The sequence below is a fragment of the Rhinatrema bivittatum genome, chromosome 7 (genome assembly GCF_901001135.1).
Source record: "Rhinatrema bivittatum chromosome 7, aRhiBiv1.1, whole genome shotgun sequence".
Taxonomy (NCBI): domain Eukaryota; kingdom Metazoa; phylum Chordata; class Amphibia; order Gymnophiona; family Rhinatrematidae; genus Rhinatrema; species Rhinatrema bivittatum.
In genome coordinates, this window is record NC_042621.1 from 137,649,245 (window position 1) to 137,661,480 (window position 12,236).

Consider the following 12,236-nt stretch of genomic DNA (forward strand, 5'->3'; position numbering starts at 1 on the left):
GTCCCCCCTCCTCTCGGAGCAGGGCGCGAAAAGCAGCCTTGCTCCGGGAGAAGGAGGGACACAGCGGCGAAGCAAAAAAAAAACCAAAAGCAATTTTGATTTTTTTTTTCAAAAGCGACAATTTTGTTTTTTTTCCAAAAGCGACTTACTTTTGGGATCTGTCAAGATCCCAAAAGTAAGTCGCTTTTGGACGCCTGCAAAACTTACTATTCTGAAGCCATCAGCAGGAAGACATTGCAATCGTAGCTCCTCCCGACGAAGATGGCCGCCTGCACGGGGAAAGCGTGCAATTGGCCGCTGAAGACGTGACGTCACGACGTTTGGCGTCACGGGATGTGACGCCACGTCTTGAGCGGCCAATTGTAGCTTCCCCCCGTGCAGGCGGCCATCTTTGTCTTCCTCGGGAGGAGCTACGATCGCAATGTCTTCCTGCTGATGGCTTCAGAATAGTAAGTTTTGCAGGCGTCCAAAAGCGACTTACTTTTGGGATCTTGACAGATCCCAAAAGTAAGTCGCTTTTGGAAAAAAAACAAAATTGTCGCTTTTGAAAAAAAAAAAAAAAAATTGCTTTTGGTTTTTTTTTTTCTTCGCCGTTGCAGTCTCCGTGGCAGCCCCAGTCCGGACATCGGAGGGGGGCTGCAACGTTTTTTTCGCTTTTTTTTTTTTTGGCTTTGGGAGCAGGGGAGAGGACTGGGGCTGCCACGGAGACCGGCACCCATGATCGCGGCCGGGGCTTTTTTCGTTTTATTTTTTTTTGCTTCGCCGATGTCAGTGTCTATTCTACCCTCCTCCCGGAGCAAGGCTGCTTTTCGCGCCCTGCTCCGAGAGGAGGGGAGAACAGACACTGACAGCGGCGAAGCAACTTCCTGGTATCTGTCATTTCAAATGACATTTGAAATGACAGATACCAGCGTGGCGTGAAGCCTTAGGCCCGCGCACCCAGGATACTGTATAGGCGCTCTATCCAGTAAAATGGGTTGCGCGGGCCTAACGCTTCACGGGCACTTCTTAGCCGCGGTTTACATTTGCATGAAATTAGAGTTCAGGATCGAGCGGTAGGTGAGCTGCACTGTGCGTGCGGTAACCGCGGGTGCCGTAGGCACTAACACAGCTCTTCCTACCGCTCGGTACTGGATAGACCCGTATGTAGGGTTGACAAAACTGCCAAACCCAGAGCTGCATTGGAAGATGCTTGCTGTCCGATACAGTAGTGAGATGTGAAGGTATGAAGAGAAGACCAGGTTGCCGCTTTGCAGATGTCCAGCAACGGAACCTTTTTTAAATGTGCAACAGATGCTGCTGTTGCGCGTATCTGGTGTGCTTTCAGTTTGTTGCTCAGAAGCAGAGAACGCTTATTGTAGCAGAATTCAATGCATTGGGATAACCAACTAGCAATGGTTCTTTTGGAGACAGGTTGGTTTGGATTATTAGGGTTAAAGGATAGAAACAATTGAGATGGTCTTCCTTGAGATTGAGTTCTGTGTTTGTAGTAAGCTAACACTCTTTTACAGTCTAAAGAGTGCAGAAGCTTGTCTCGGACATTATGATGAGGTTTAGGTTGAAAGATTGGCAATGTAATTGACTGGTTTATGTGGAAAGCCTTAGGAACTTTAGGAAGAAAGGTAGGATGAGGCTGAAGAGTGACCTTATCATGATAAAACTCTAAATAAGGAGAATAGTGAACCAAGGCTTGTAGCTCACTTACTCTCCGTGCTGATGTGACGGCCACTAGAAATACCATTTTCCAGGTTAGGTATTTTATGTGGCATGAATCTAATGGCTCGAAAGGAGGCAGCATTAGTTGTTCAAGGACTATATTGAATCCCATGGTATAGGTGGTTTTGACACCAGTGGCCTTAGATGTAGCATGCCCCTCATGAAGCTGGAGATCAACGGATGGTTGGAAATGGGAAGTCCATTATCAGAGTGGTGGAAAACTGCAATGGCGCTAACATGCACACGAACTGAAGCCAGCGCTAAACCAGCAAGGTAGAGTGTATGAAGATACTCCAGGAGTTGCATGGCTGTTGATGAGAAAGTGTCTAGCCTTCGTGTTGTGCACCATTCTGTGTAACGATGCCACTTTCCTGCATAGTTACGTCTGGTTGAAGTTTCCTAGAAGCAATGAGAATGTCTTCAAGTGGAGCTGGCAGACCCAGATGGTTTAATAATTGCCTTTCAACCTCCAAGCTGTCAGGTGGAGGGATTGGTGCATTGGATGAAGGAGGGACACCCCTTCCTGAGTCAACAGACGTGGATGGTTCTCCAGTGGAACTGGTGGGCGAATGGATAGTCATAGAAACATAGAAACATAGAAACATAGAAATGACGGCAGAAGAAGACCAAACGGCCCATCCAGTCTGCCCAGCAAGCTTCACACATTTTTTCTCTCATACTTATCTGTTTCTTTTAGCTCTTGGTTCTATTTCCCTTCCTCCCCCACCATTAATGTAGAGAGCAGTGATGGAGCTGCATCCAAGTGAAATATCTAGCTTGATTAGTTAGGGGGTAGTAGGGGTAGTAACCGCCGCAATAAGCAAGCTACACCCATGCTTATTTGTTTTAACCCAGACTATGTTATACAGCCCTTATTGGTTGTTTTTCTTCTCCCCTGCCGTTGAAGCAGAGAGCTATGCTGGATATGCATCTAAAGTGAAGTATCAGGCACATTTGGTTTGGGGTAGTAACCGCCGTAACAAGCCAGCTACTCCCCGCTTTGTGAGTGTGAATCCTTTTTTCTTCTCCCCTGCCGTTGAAGCTATGCTGGGTATGCGTGAAGTATCAGTTTTTCTTCTCCCCTGCCGTTGGAGCAGAGAGCTATGCTGGATGTGCATCGAAAGTGAAGTATCAGGCACATTTGGTTTGGGGTAGTAACCGCCGTAACAAGCCAGCTACTCCCGGCTTTGTGAGTGCAAATCCTTTTTTCCACATTTCCTCTTGCTGTTGAAGCTTAGAGTGATGTTGGAGTCACAGTAACCATGTGTATGTTTATTGAATAAGGGTATTGTGTCCAGGCAGTAGCCATCATTCTGGCGAGTCACCCACTCTTCATTGGCGGCCTCTTGACTTTATGGATCCACAGTGTTTATCCCACGCCCCTTTGAAGTCCTTCACAGTTCTGGTCTTCACCACTTCCTCCGGAAGGGCATTCCAGGCATCCACCACCCTCTCCGTGAAGAAATACTTCCTGACATTGGTTCTGAATCTTCCTCCCTGGAGCTTCAAAATCGTGACCCCTGGTTCTGCTGATTTTTTTCTTATGGTAAAGGTTTGTCGTTGCCTTTGGATCATTAAAACCTTTCAAGTATCTGAAAGTCTGTATCATATCTCCTCTGCTCCTCCTTTCCTCCAGGGTGTACATATTTAGATTCTTCAATCTCTCCTCGTACGTCATCCGATGAAGATCCTCCACCTTCCTGGTCGCCCTTCTCTGTACCGCTTCCATCTTGTCTTTGTCTTTTGTAGATACGGTCTCCAGAACTGAACACAGTACTCCAGGTGAGGCCTCACCAAGGACCTGTACAAGGGAATAATCACTTCCCTTTTCTTACTTGATATTCCTCTCTCTATGCAGCCCAGCATTCTTCTGGCTTTTGCTATTGCCTTGTCGCATTGTTTCGCAGACTTCATATCATTAGACACTATCACCCCAAGGTCCCTCTCCTGCTCCGTGCACATCAGCCTTTCCCCCCCCATCGAATACAGTTCATTCGGATTTCCACTCCCCATATGCATGACTTTGCACTTCTTGGCATTGAATCTCAGCTGCCATATCTTCGACCACTCTTCCAGTTTCCTTAGATCCCGTCTCATTCTCTCCACTCCTTCCGGCGTGTCCACTCTGTTGCAGATCTTAGTGTCATCCGCAAAAAGACAAACCTTACCTTCTATCCCGTCCGCAATGTCGCTCACAAAGATATTGAACAGGACCGGTCCCAACACCGATCCTTGCGGTACACCACTTAAAACCGCTCTCTCTTCAGAGAAGGTTCCATTTACCATTACACATTGTCTTCTGTCCGTCAACCAATTTGCAATCCAGGTCACCACCTCGGCACTCACTCCCAAGCTTCTCGTTTTATTGACCAGTCTCCTGTGCGGAACCGTATCAAAAGCTTTGCTGAAATCCAAGTATATGATATCGAGTGCTCTTCCTCGATCCAATTCCTTGGTTACCCAGTCAAAAAAGTCAATCAGATTTGTTTGACAGGATCTTCCCCTGGTGAATCCATGTTGCCTCTGGTCCATCAATTCTCCAGACTGTAGATAGTTCACTATTCTCTCTTTCAGCAGTGACTCCATTACTTTTCCCACCACCGAAGTGAGGCTAACCGGTCTGTAGTTGCCAGCCTCCTCCCTGTTCCCACTCTTGTGAAGCGGGACCACCACCGCTCTTCTCCAATCACTCGGCACCACTCCCGTTTCAAGGGATCTATTGAACAGGTCACACAGCGGACCCGCCAGAACATCTCTGAGCTCCCTCAATATCCTTGGATGAATCCCATCAGGCCCCATGGCTTTGTCCACTTTCAGGTTCTTTAGCTCTTCCCACACATTTTCTACTGTAAAAGGATTTTCATCTATTCCATTTCCTTCCAGTTTCTTGTTGTGTAGAGATGGTCCTTCTCCAGGGTCTTCTTTAGTGAACACAGAGCTGAAGTATTCGTTTAATATTTCTGCCATTTCTTCTCGTCTCTCTCCACACATTGATCATTATCACCTTTCAATTTCACTATACCACTTTGGACCTTTCTCTTTTCGCTGATGTATCTGAAAAATGTTTTGTCACCATTTTTTATCTCCTTGGCAATCCTCTCTTCCGCTTGACTTTTTGCCAACTTGATTAATTTCTTTGTCTCCCTCAGTTGAATCAAATATTCTTCTTTGTGTTCCTCCCTTTGGGATCTTTTATATTTCTTGAATGCTGTTCTTTTAGCTTTAACTTTGTCAGCCACCTCCTTTGAGAACCAGATAGGTTTCAATTTTCTTTTGCTTTTCTTTACATTTCTAACATATAGAGTAGTTGCCTTGGTGATTGCTCGTTTTAGATTGGTCCACTGCTGCTCCACATCTCTCTCGTTCTCCCATCCTTTTGTCGCATGAGATACGGATACCAGGGTTGTCTTGGCCATGCCGGAGCTATGAGGATCATATCTGCTATGTCTTGGATGCATTTTTGAATCGTTCTTGATATTAGCGGGTTGGGAGGGTAAGAGTAGAGCAAGCCCTACGTCCATGGGATGAGAAAGGCATCTGGAGCATGATGAAGTATGTTCGGGTAAATGGAGCAAAATACTTGTGTTTGATGGTTGTTCTCTGTGGCAAAGAGATCTATCATCGGGTTGCCCCAGCGTTGAAAGATTCTGGTTGCAACTTCCCAATTTAAAGTCCATTCGTGTGGATGAAAAATCCTGCTGAGGTAAGTGGCTTGCATCGAAACTTCGTTTGCTATTGCCCACGTCAGTATTCGAAGTGTTTCTTGAAGAAAGGATCCATGAACCTGACCCTCCTACCTTGTTTATGTCGAACATGGCAACTTGGTTGTCTGTGTATACCATGAGACGTTTGCCCCAAACCTGAGGGGAGAAGGTTTGAAGTGCCTTCCAAATGGCTCGAAGTTCCAGAAGGTTGATCTGGTGTGTGCTCTCCTGCACAGACCAGAGACCTTGAGTCTTCAGTTCGCTCAGATAAGCTCTCCAGACCCTTCTGGATGCATCCATCGTGAGGGTGAGTTGATGGGGAGGTAACCGGAAGGGTGCTCCCAAGGTCAAGTTTTTGGTGTTCTTCCACCATCGAATATCGGTGCACATTTGGGTGGTAAGTTGTAGCTTGGTTGATAGGGGCTGAAAGAATTGAGACCATTGATTCTTTAGTCCCCACTATAGGCGGCGCATATGTAGTCTCATGTAGGGAACCACATGGATAGCTGCCGCCATATGACCCAGTAGCTGGAGGATTTGACGTGCCGAGGTATGTGATCGGTTGCACAGATGTCGAGCTAGTGAGGATAGAGTTTGAATTCTGTCCTGTGGGAGGTATGCTCTCTGTTGTGTTGTATCGATGAGCGCTCCAATGAACTGTAGCGTTTGGGTCGGTTGCAGGTTGGACTTTTTGTAATTGATTATGAAGCCCAATGTCTGCAGACAGTTGATTGTTTGGAACGTGTGAGTTAGTAGAGTAGGCCGATCCAAGGCTACTAAAAGCCAGTCGTCCAGATAGGGAAAAATCTGGATCGACAGTTGTCTGAGGTGATCCACCACTACTGCTAAATATTTTATGAACACTCTTGGGGCTGAGGACAGGCCAAAGGGTAGAACCTTGTATTGATAGTGATTGCTCTGAGCTTGAAAGCAAAGGTATTGCCAGGAAGAAGGTTGCATGGGAATATGGGAGTACACGTCCTTCAAGTCTATGGAACATAGCCAGTCGTTGGGTTGTAGGAGAGAAAGAATAGTCTTGAGAGACGTCAACTGGAATTTTTCTTTCTGAATGTGTTTGTTGAGATTCCGTAAGTCTAAGATTGGTTGAAGACCTCCGGACTTTTTTGGAATGAAAAAATAATGGGAGTAGAACCCCTGATTTTCCTGTGCCTTTGTAATTCTTTGAATGGATTTCTGGCTTTGTAGATTTTGTAACTGTTCTTGAAGGTAAAGTGAGTGGGTTTATGTATTTCAGGGAACGGGAATATGAGGGAGATCCAGGAGTGTTACAAAATTTATTCGATAGCCCTCCCTTATGATGTTCAGCACCCAAACATCCGAAGTAATCGCCTCCCAACTGGTATAAAAAAGGTGAAGGCGTCCTCTTATGTAAGGTGGTGGAGGTGGCTCGAGATAGCTCAAAAAGATGAAGTCTGTTTTTGAGGAGGTGCTGGTGTTTGCTTTTGAGGGCCTTTGTTGACGATGTCGTCCATGGGACCGATGAGCCTGAGGTTGATATCTTTGGTGGGAATAATTCTATGATCAATAATTATTGTATGGTTTGAAGGGTACCCTTGAGTAGGGCTTCTTCCTGAACGAAGGGTAAAACTTCCTGGACGAGGTATGGGGGTCCGTTGGAGATGTGAGAGATAGCACAGAAGTACTCTGTTCTTTAAGAATAGTAACGGTTTCCCCAAATTTTTCACCAAAAATATTGTCACCCAGGCACGGTATGTTCACTAACTTATCGTGAACGTCCTCTCTAATTGCACTTGCTCTCAACCATGCCATCCGTCTTGCCGCTATAGCCATAGCCGAGGACCTTGCGGAAGACTCAAAGGACTCATAGACAGACCGAAGTAGATGGAGAAGCCCTTCTTCCATGTCAGTAAAAGGTTGTGGTATTTTCAGAGGTTAAACATGAGGGACGTAACCTTTGAAGACATTCAAATAAATACTGGATTACGTAAAACTAATTATGTTGGATTTTTGTTGCTAACATGGAAGAATGGTATACCTTTCGGCCAAAGGTGTCCATAGACTTATGGTCTTTCCCTGGTGGTGAATTTGAATGCAGTTTTGACCTTTTTGCCTTTGATAGAGCAGATTCCACTACTACTGAATTGTGTGGCAGTTGTGTGAAATTGTAAATTGTGGAATTACGCATATGGTACTTTAAGTCCGTTTTCCTTGATGAGGCTGCAGTAGTAAATGGTTTGTCCCACATTTTACGAAGCACTGTATCTAGCACTGTATGTGGTGGTAGAGCTGTTGGTTCTGGAGGTACTTCAAATATTTTCAGTATTCCTAACACCTCTGACCTAGGATAAGGGATCTTTCCTGTCTCGATATTTAAAAGAGAGACCACTTTCTCGATGAACTTTGCGTAGGACAAGTCTTCGGGAGGGGAATAAGGTTCCGGAAGACCTTCTGGAGGATCCGATGGGAACCCTGTAGATGAACCAGGCGACAATGTCCATGGTGAGTCTGGAGTATCTGGTCGATCTGGAATTGGAGATGGTGCTGACGGCTGAGACAGAAGTAATTGAGGTTGAGAAGGCGCAAGGTTGAGAAGGCGCAAGCGGAGGCTGAGGATGTGCCATGTTTAGATCTTGGAAAAAAGTATTCAATGCCTGTGAAATTTGCAACATTGCCTTAGATGTGATAGGTTGTGAAGGTCCTGGAAATTGACCTGTTCCTGAAGGCATTGTTGATATGAGCTCGTCTTGAGGAGGCAGGCCTGTTATGGAGAAGCTGAGGGGATTGTGGTCTACTAAAAGAAGATCCATCAGAATCAGAACCCTCGCTAGATGTGGCAGTGTCATGGATTGAGACTAGTTCCACCTGTTGGGTCAGAATCTGTTTCACAAGGTTTTGAAGATGTTGCATACTTAGTTTTTTGTGACTTTTTAAGATGTTCCTGACTTAGTAGCGAAGACTGCATCAAGAGTGGTGTCAAGTGCGTCGGACTTCGAGGTTGAATCGATAGTTTCGCACTTTTTGAGTCATGTTGCTTCGATGCGTCGTGTGGTATCGGCGCTGTGCGCTTAGATGCGCCTTTGTGCGTCGATCCGTGTGCTGATGCTTTGCGCGCGTCGTTGCGCGCACTGTTGTGGGTCGATGCGATGTGCGCGCCGATGTGATGTGCTCCGATGCGTCTTTGGAGCTGTGCGCTGATGTTTTGTGTGTGTAGCTATGCGTCGATGTTTTGTGCGCAGAGCTGTGCGCTGATATCTTGTGCACGTAACTGTGCGCCATTGTCTTGTGCGTGTACTTGTGCGCCGAGGCCTCGGGCGCTGATCTGTGCTCCGATAAGTTATGCTCCGATGCACCATTCTGCTTCAGCCGATTTGATTTTTTGTTTCCCGACTTTTTGGTGTCGAGGAGCGAGAGCGAATGGGTTTAGTAAACTGAAACCCGAGTGGCTCATGAGAGGATTTTTGTGAAAGAGGAGATGCGGCCTCAACTCCCTTCTCATTGGCTCTGGTGGTATAACCGACCTGGCTTAGGTATCCTCTAGCAAAGCAGGTCTTTTAGACGGCGTCTTTTTCGGTCTCTTCGACGGTCCTGGCAAAGACTGTGTGGAGGATATCCTTAGCCACGCAATTTTTTCTGTGCACTTCCTCTGGGCTCGGGGGGACATGCGACCACAGTCCTGGCATGAGACTTGGTCGTGTTCCCGTCCCAAGCATATGTAGCAGTAATTATGTCCATCTGTAATGGACATAATTTTACCGCATTGGCAGTACTTAAATCCGGATGGCTTAGGAGCCATCACTGCCCAGAAGAAATGAAGAAAAAACAAAATTTGAGAAAAAATCTCTTCAGAGATGAGGAGGAGAAAAAACCCCGCGGGCAGACTGCTCGCGGAAAAAAAGAGACTGAGGTAACAAGGCAATCGCGCGGGAAGCTCACCACGCAGCCGTACAGAGTTCAAAACTCTGTACTAACTGAGAAAACTCCACCTACTGACCGGTCGCGAGACGCTCCCAGATAGCATGGCTAATTCGACCAAAGACCGAGCTTTTTCAATAGCAGTACCGTCTATTTGGAATAACATCCCTTCAAGCCTCCGATTAGAACCCTGTCTCATAACGTTCAGGAAAAAACTCAAGACGTGGCTATTTCACCAAGCCTTCGATGATCCTCCAGACAATCATTAGTCGTCTTTTTTCTCACCAGGACGTAGAGGATTGAGGTCCTCTATCCTTTCGAACGAAGGACCCTGGCACTCACTGGTTAAAGCATCTTAAGCTCTAACCCAAATTCCTTTTGAATTATGTTTTAATTACTTCCTGCCTTTACCTTTCTTCCAGCTTTTAAGCTTCCCAAGTTTTTACTCCTTGTTAAATGTAACTTTGCCTTATTCACCTCTCTTGTTAATTACTTTTATTTATTGCTTCAGTTATACACTTGTTTTATGTAAACCGATCCGATATGGTTATTACTATGAAGGTAGGTATTAAAAAAGTGTTAAATAAATAAATTAAATAAATAATTCAGCCCTATCAACGGGAAAATTAACTTTTTAGTGATATGTATTATCAAAGTCATTCACATTCAAACTTTAATAATTTGACTTCTTTTAACCCATTCAACCAGTGAAAGAATTGGTTGAAGAGAAGAATGTAGCCTTTTGAACTAGAAACTCAACAGACTTGTATTTTGGAGAAAATTTGGATTACTGTTCAAGTTTTGATGGTTTGAACCCTTTTTGGATATTTTGATTGGGGATTTTTCCAGACCAGTTCATGACTGAACTGGAACTACATTCTAGTTATCCCACTCTCACTGGTGAGGATATTTTCAATCAGGATGAAGGTGCAAGAGCCAAGAGGGAAATGAGCAGAGCAAGAGTGGTCAGAGAAACCATTTGCTTTTTGTTATTCACCTGATGTATGCTGATTCTTATTTTTGTTATCTTGTCCTGGATCCTCTTTTTTAAGTTATAGTAAAGACTATCTTTTATTTCAACATCAACTACAGGCTCCTGTGTTTTCATTGAATTTTACCCAGGTGAGGATGTACTGGGACACATAGACCTTTTGTGATGCCTGAGTTCTCCTGTAGTGATAGTATTTGCTTCCCTGCTTTTTTTCTCACTATTTGGCACTTTCTGGAAATCATCGACCCAGAATGTATAATGATCATGGAGCTCATGGTAGACAGTGCCAGAGACCCCAGAAGAGAAATATTCCTCCCCATCTGGACCTGAACCCATACCAAGAGCACCCCTAGTAGAGGATAAAGCATTGACATGGGGGACTAGCTACATGGGTTTGCAGGCCTATGGGGATAATGTAGCTGCAAGTTCCCCATAGAGTTTCATTATTGCCTTTTGAATCTTTACTAGCAAGCTTTGAAAGATTTGTTCTGCTCAGAGCCACCCAACAGTGTGCTACGTGTACTGCTTTGTTTTCAGAGAATGATCTGCTGCTGAATTCAACATAATCTAGCCTAGTAGTACTAAATATGCACTTCTTATATGCAATTCACTCAATATTTTGGCATCTGGCAGCTATAATTTATATAATTTTATAGGACCACTAGTATCTAAGGGTCATTTCTGTCTGCTGTTGATAGAAAAGAAATGATGATTTACTTGACCAGTTTCTTGCGAGGCAGTGGGCTAGTCACTGTTTGGCTGGAGGGGTGTGAGGTCACTGTCTGATGCTGTAAGGCATGTTCTTTAATCAGAAGTCGTTCCACTTCCATCTGCAGCAGGGTGTCAAACTGGGAGGAGAAAACAAAGTATAAGATCAGCATAGGTTTTTTCCCAAGACTTGGGAGAAGGAAGACATAAGCTACTCGATCTCAGACTGTCACAGTAATAGAGTACACTAATGGCTCTAGTGTCTTATTTTTTTTAAATACTTAATACATATCACTGAAAAGTTCATATATTATCAATGTCATTCACATTTAAACTTTAATAACATGACTTCTTTCTTATACAACAGATCTAGTTTCCCCAGTACTGGACTACCTCTGTCCAAATGATTCTTAATATCTGTCGCACCTCTGATGTTTAAAGGAAAATTGGTTCTTACCTGCTAATTTTCGGTCCAGTAATACCACAGATCAGTCCAGACAAGCGGGTTTTATTCATCCCTACCAGCAGATGGAGGCAGAGAACAAAACTTTGGGCACTGCTACATATATGAGAGTGCCACCTGCAGTCCCTCAGTATTAATCGATACCCAAGCCAAGATAAGTAAAATAAAGAGCGAATGAGGCTCCCAACATGGATACCCCTGACCAACTAGAAAACAATGCAGAAAACATTAAACCAAGAAAGCAAAGCCTAAATGGCAAATCTGCTTTGCAAATAAATACAGCACTAGACCAAGCAGTCTTTCGGCAGAGATCCTCAGGGCGGGCCTCTGGACTGATCTGTGGTATTATAGGAACAAAAATTAGAGGTAAGAACAAATTTTCCTTTCCTGAACATATCCAGATCAGTCCAGACAAGCAGGATGTACCAATGTCCTCTTATACTGGGCGGGAACCTGAAAGACCCGCTCGAAGAACACTCTCCCTAAAAGGGGCCATCTCCGGGGCCCGCACATCCAAACGATAATGCTTGGTGAAAGTGTGCAATGAGGACCACACCGCAGCTCTACAGATCTCCTGTGGAGACACCAGCTGACACTCACCCCAAGACGTCGCCTGAGCTCGAGTCGAATGTGCTCTAAGTCCCACTGGAACCACTCTTCCTTTGGATACATAAGCTGCAGAGATCATCTCTTTCAACCAACGAGACAAAGACGCCTTAGATGCCTTTTTGCCCTTCTTCACTCCCCCGATCAGGACGGA

At 45.0% G+C, this 12,236-nt stretch overlaps 1 protein-coding gene across 1 annotated transcript in view; it reads right to left on the reverse strand.

Annotated features, from left to right (window-relative positions):
• HYDIN (HYDIN axonemal central pair apparatus protein) overlaps positions 1-12,236 on the reverse strand; it is a 1,819,717-nt gene that overhangs the window by 1,030,832 nt on the left and 776,649 nt on the right. Inside the window, exon 31 of the mRNA XM_029609235.1 lies at positions 11,023-11,153. Coding sequence (XP_029465095.1) covers positions 11,023-11,153 — 131 coding nt within the window. The remainder of the gene's footprint in view (positions 1-11,022; positions 11,154-12,236) is intronic.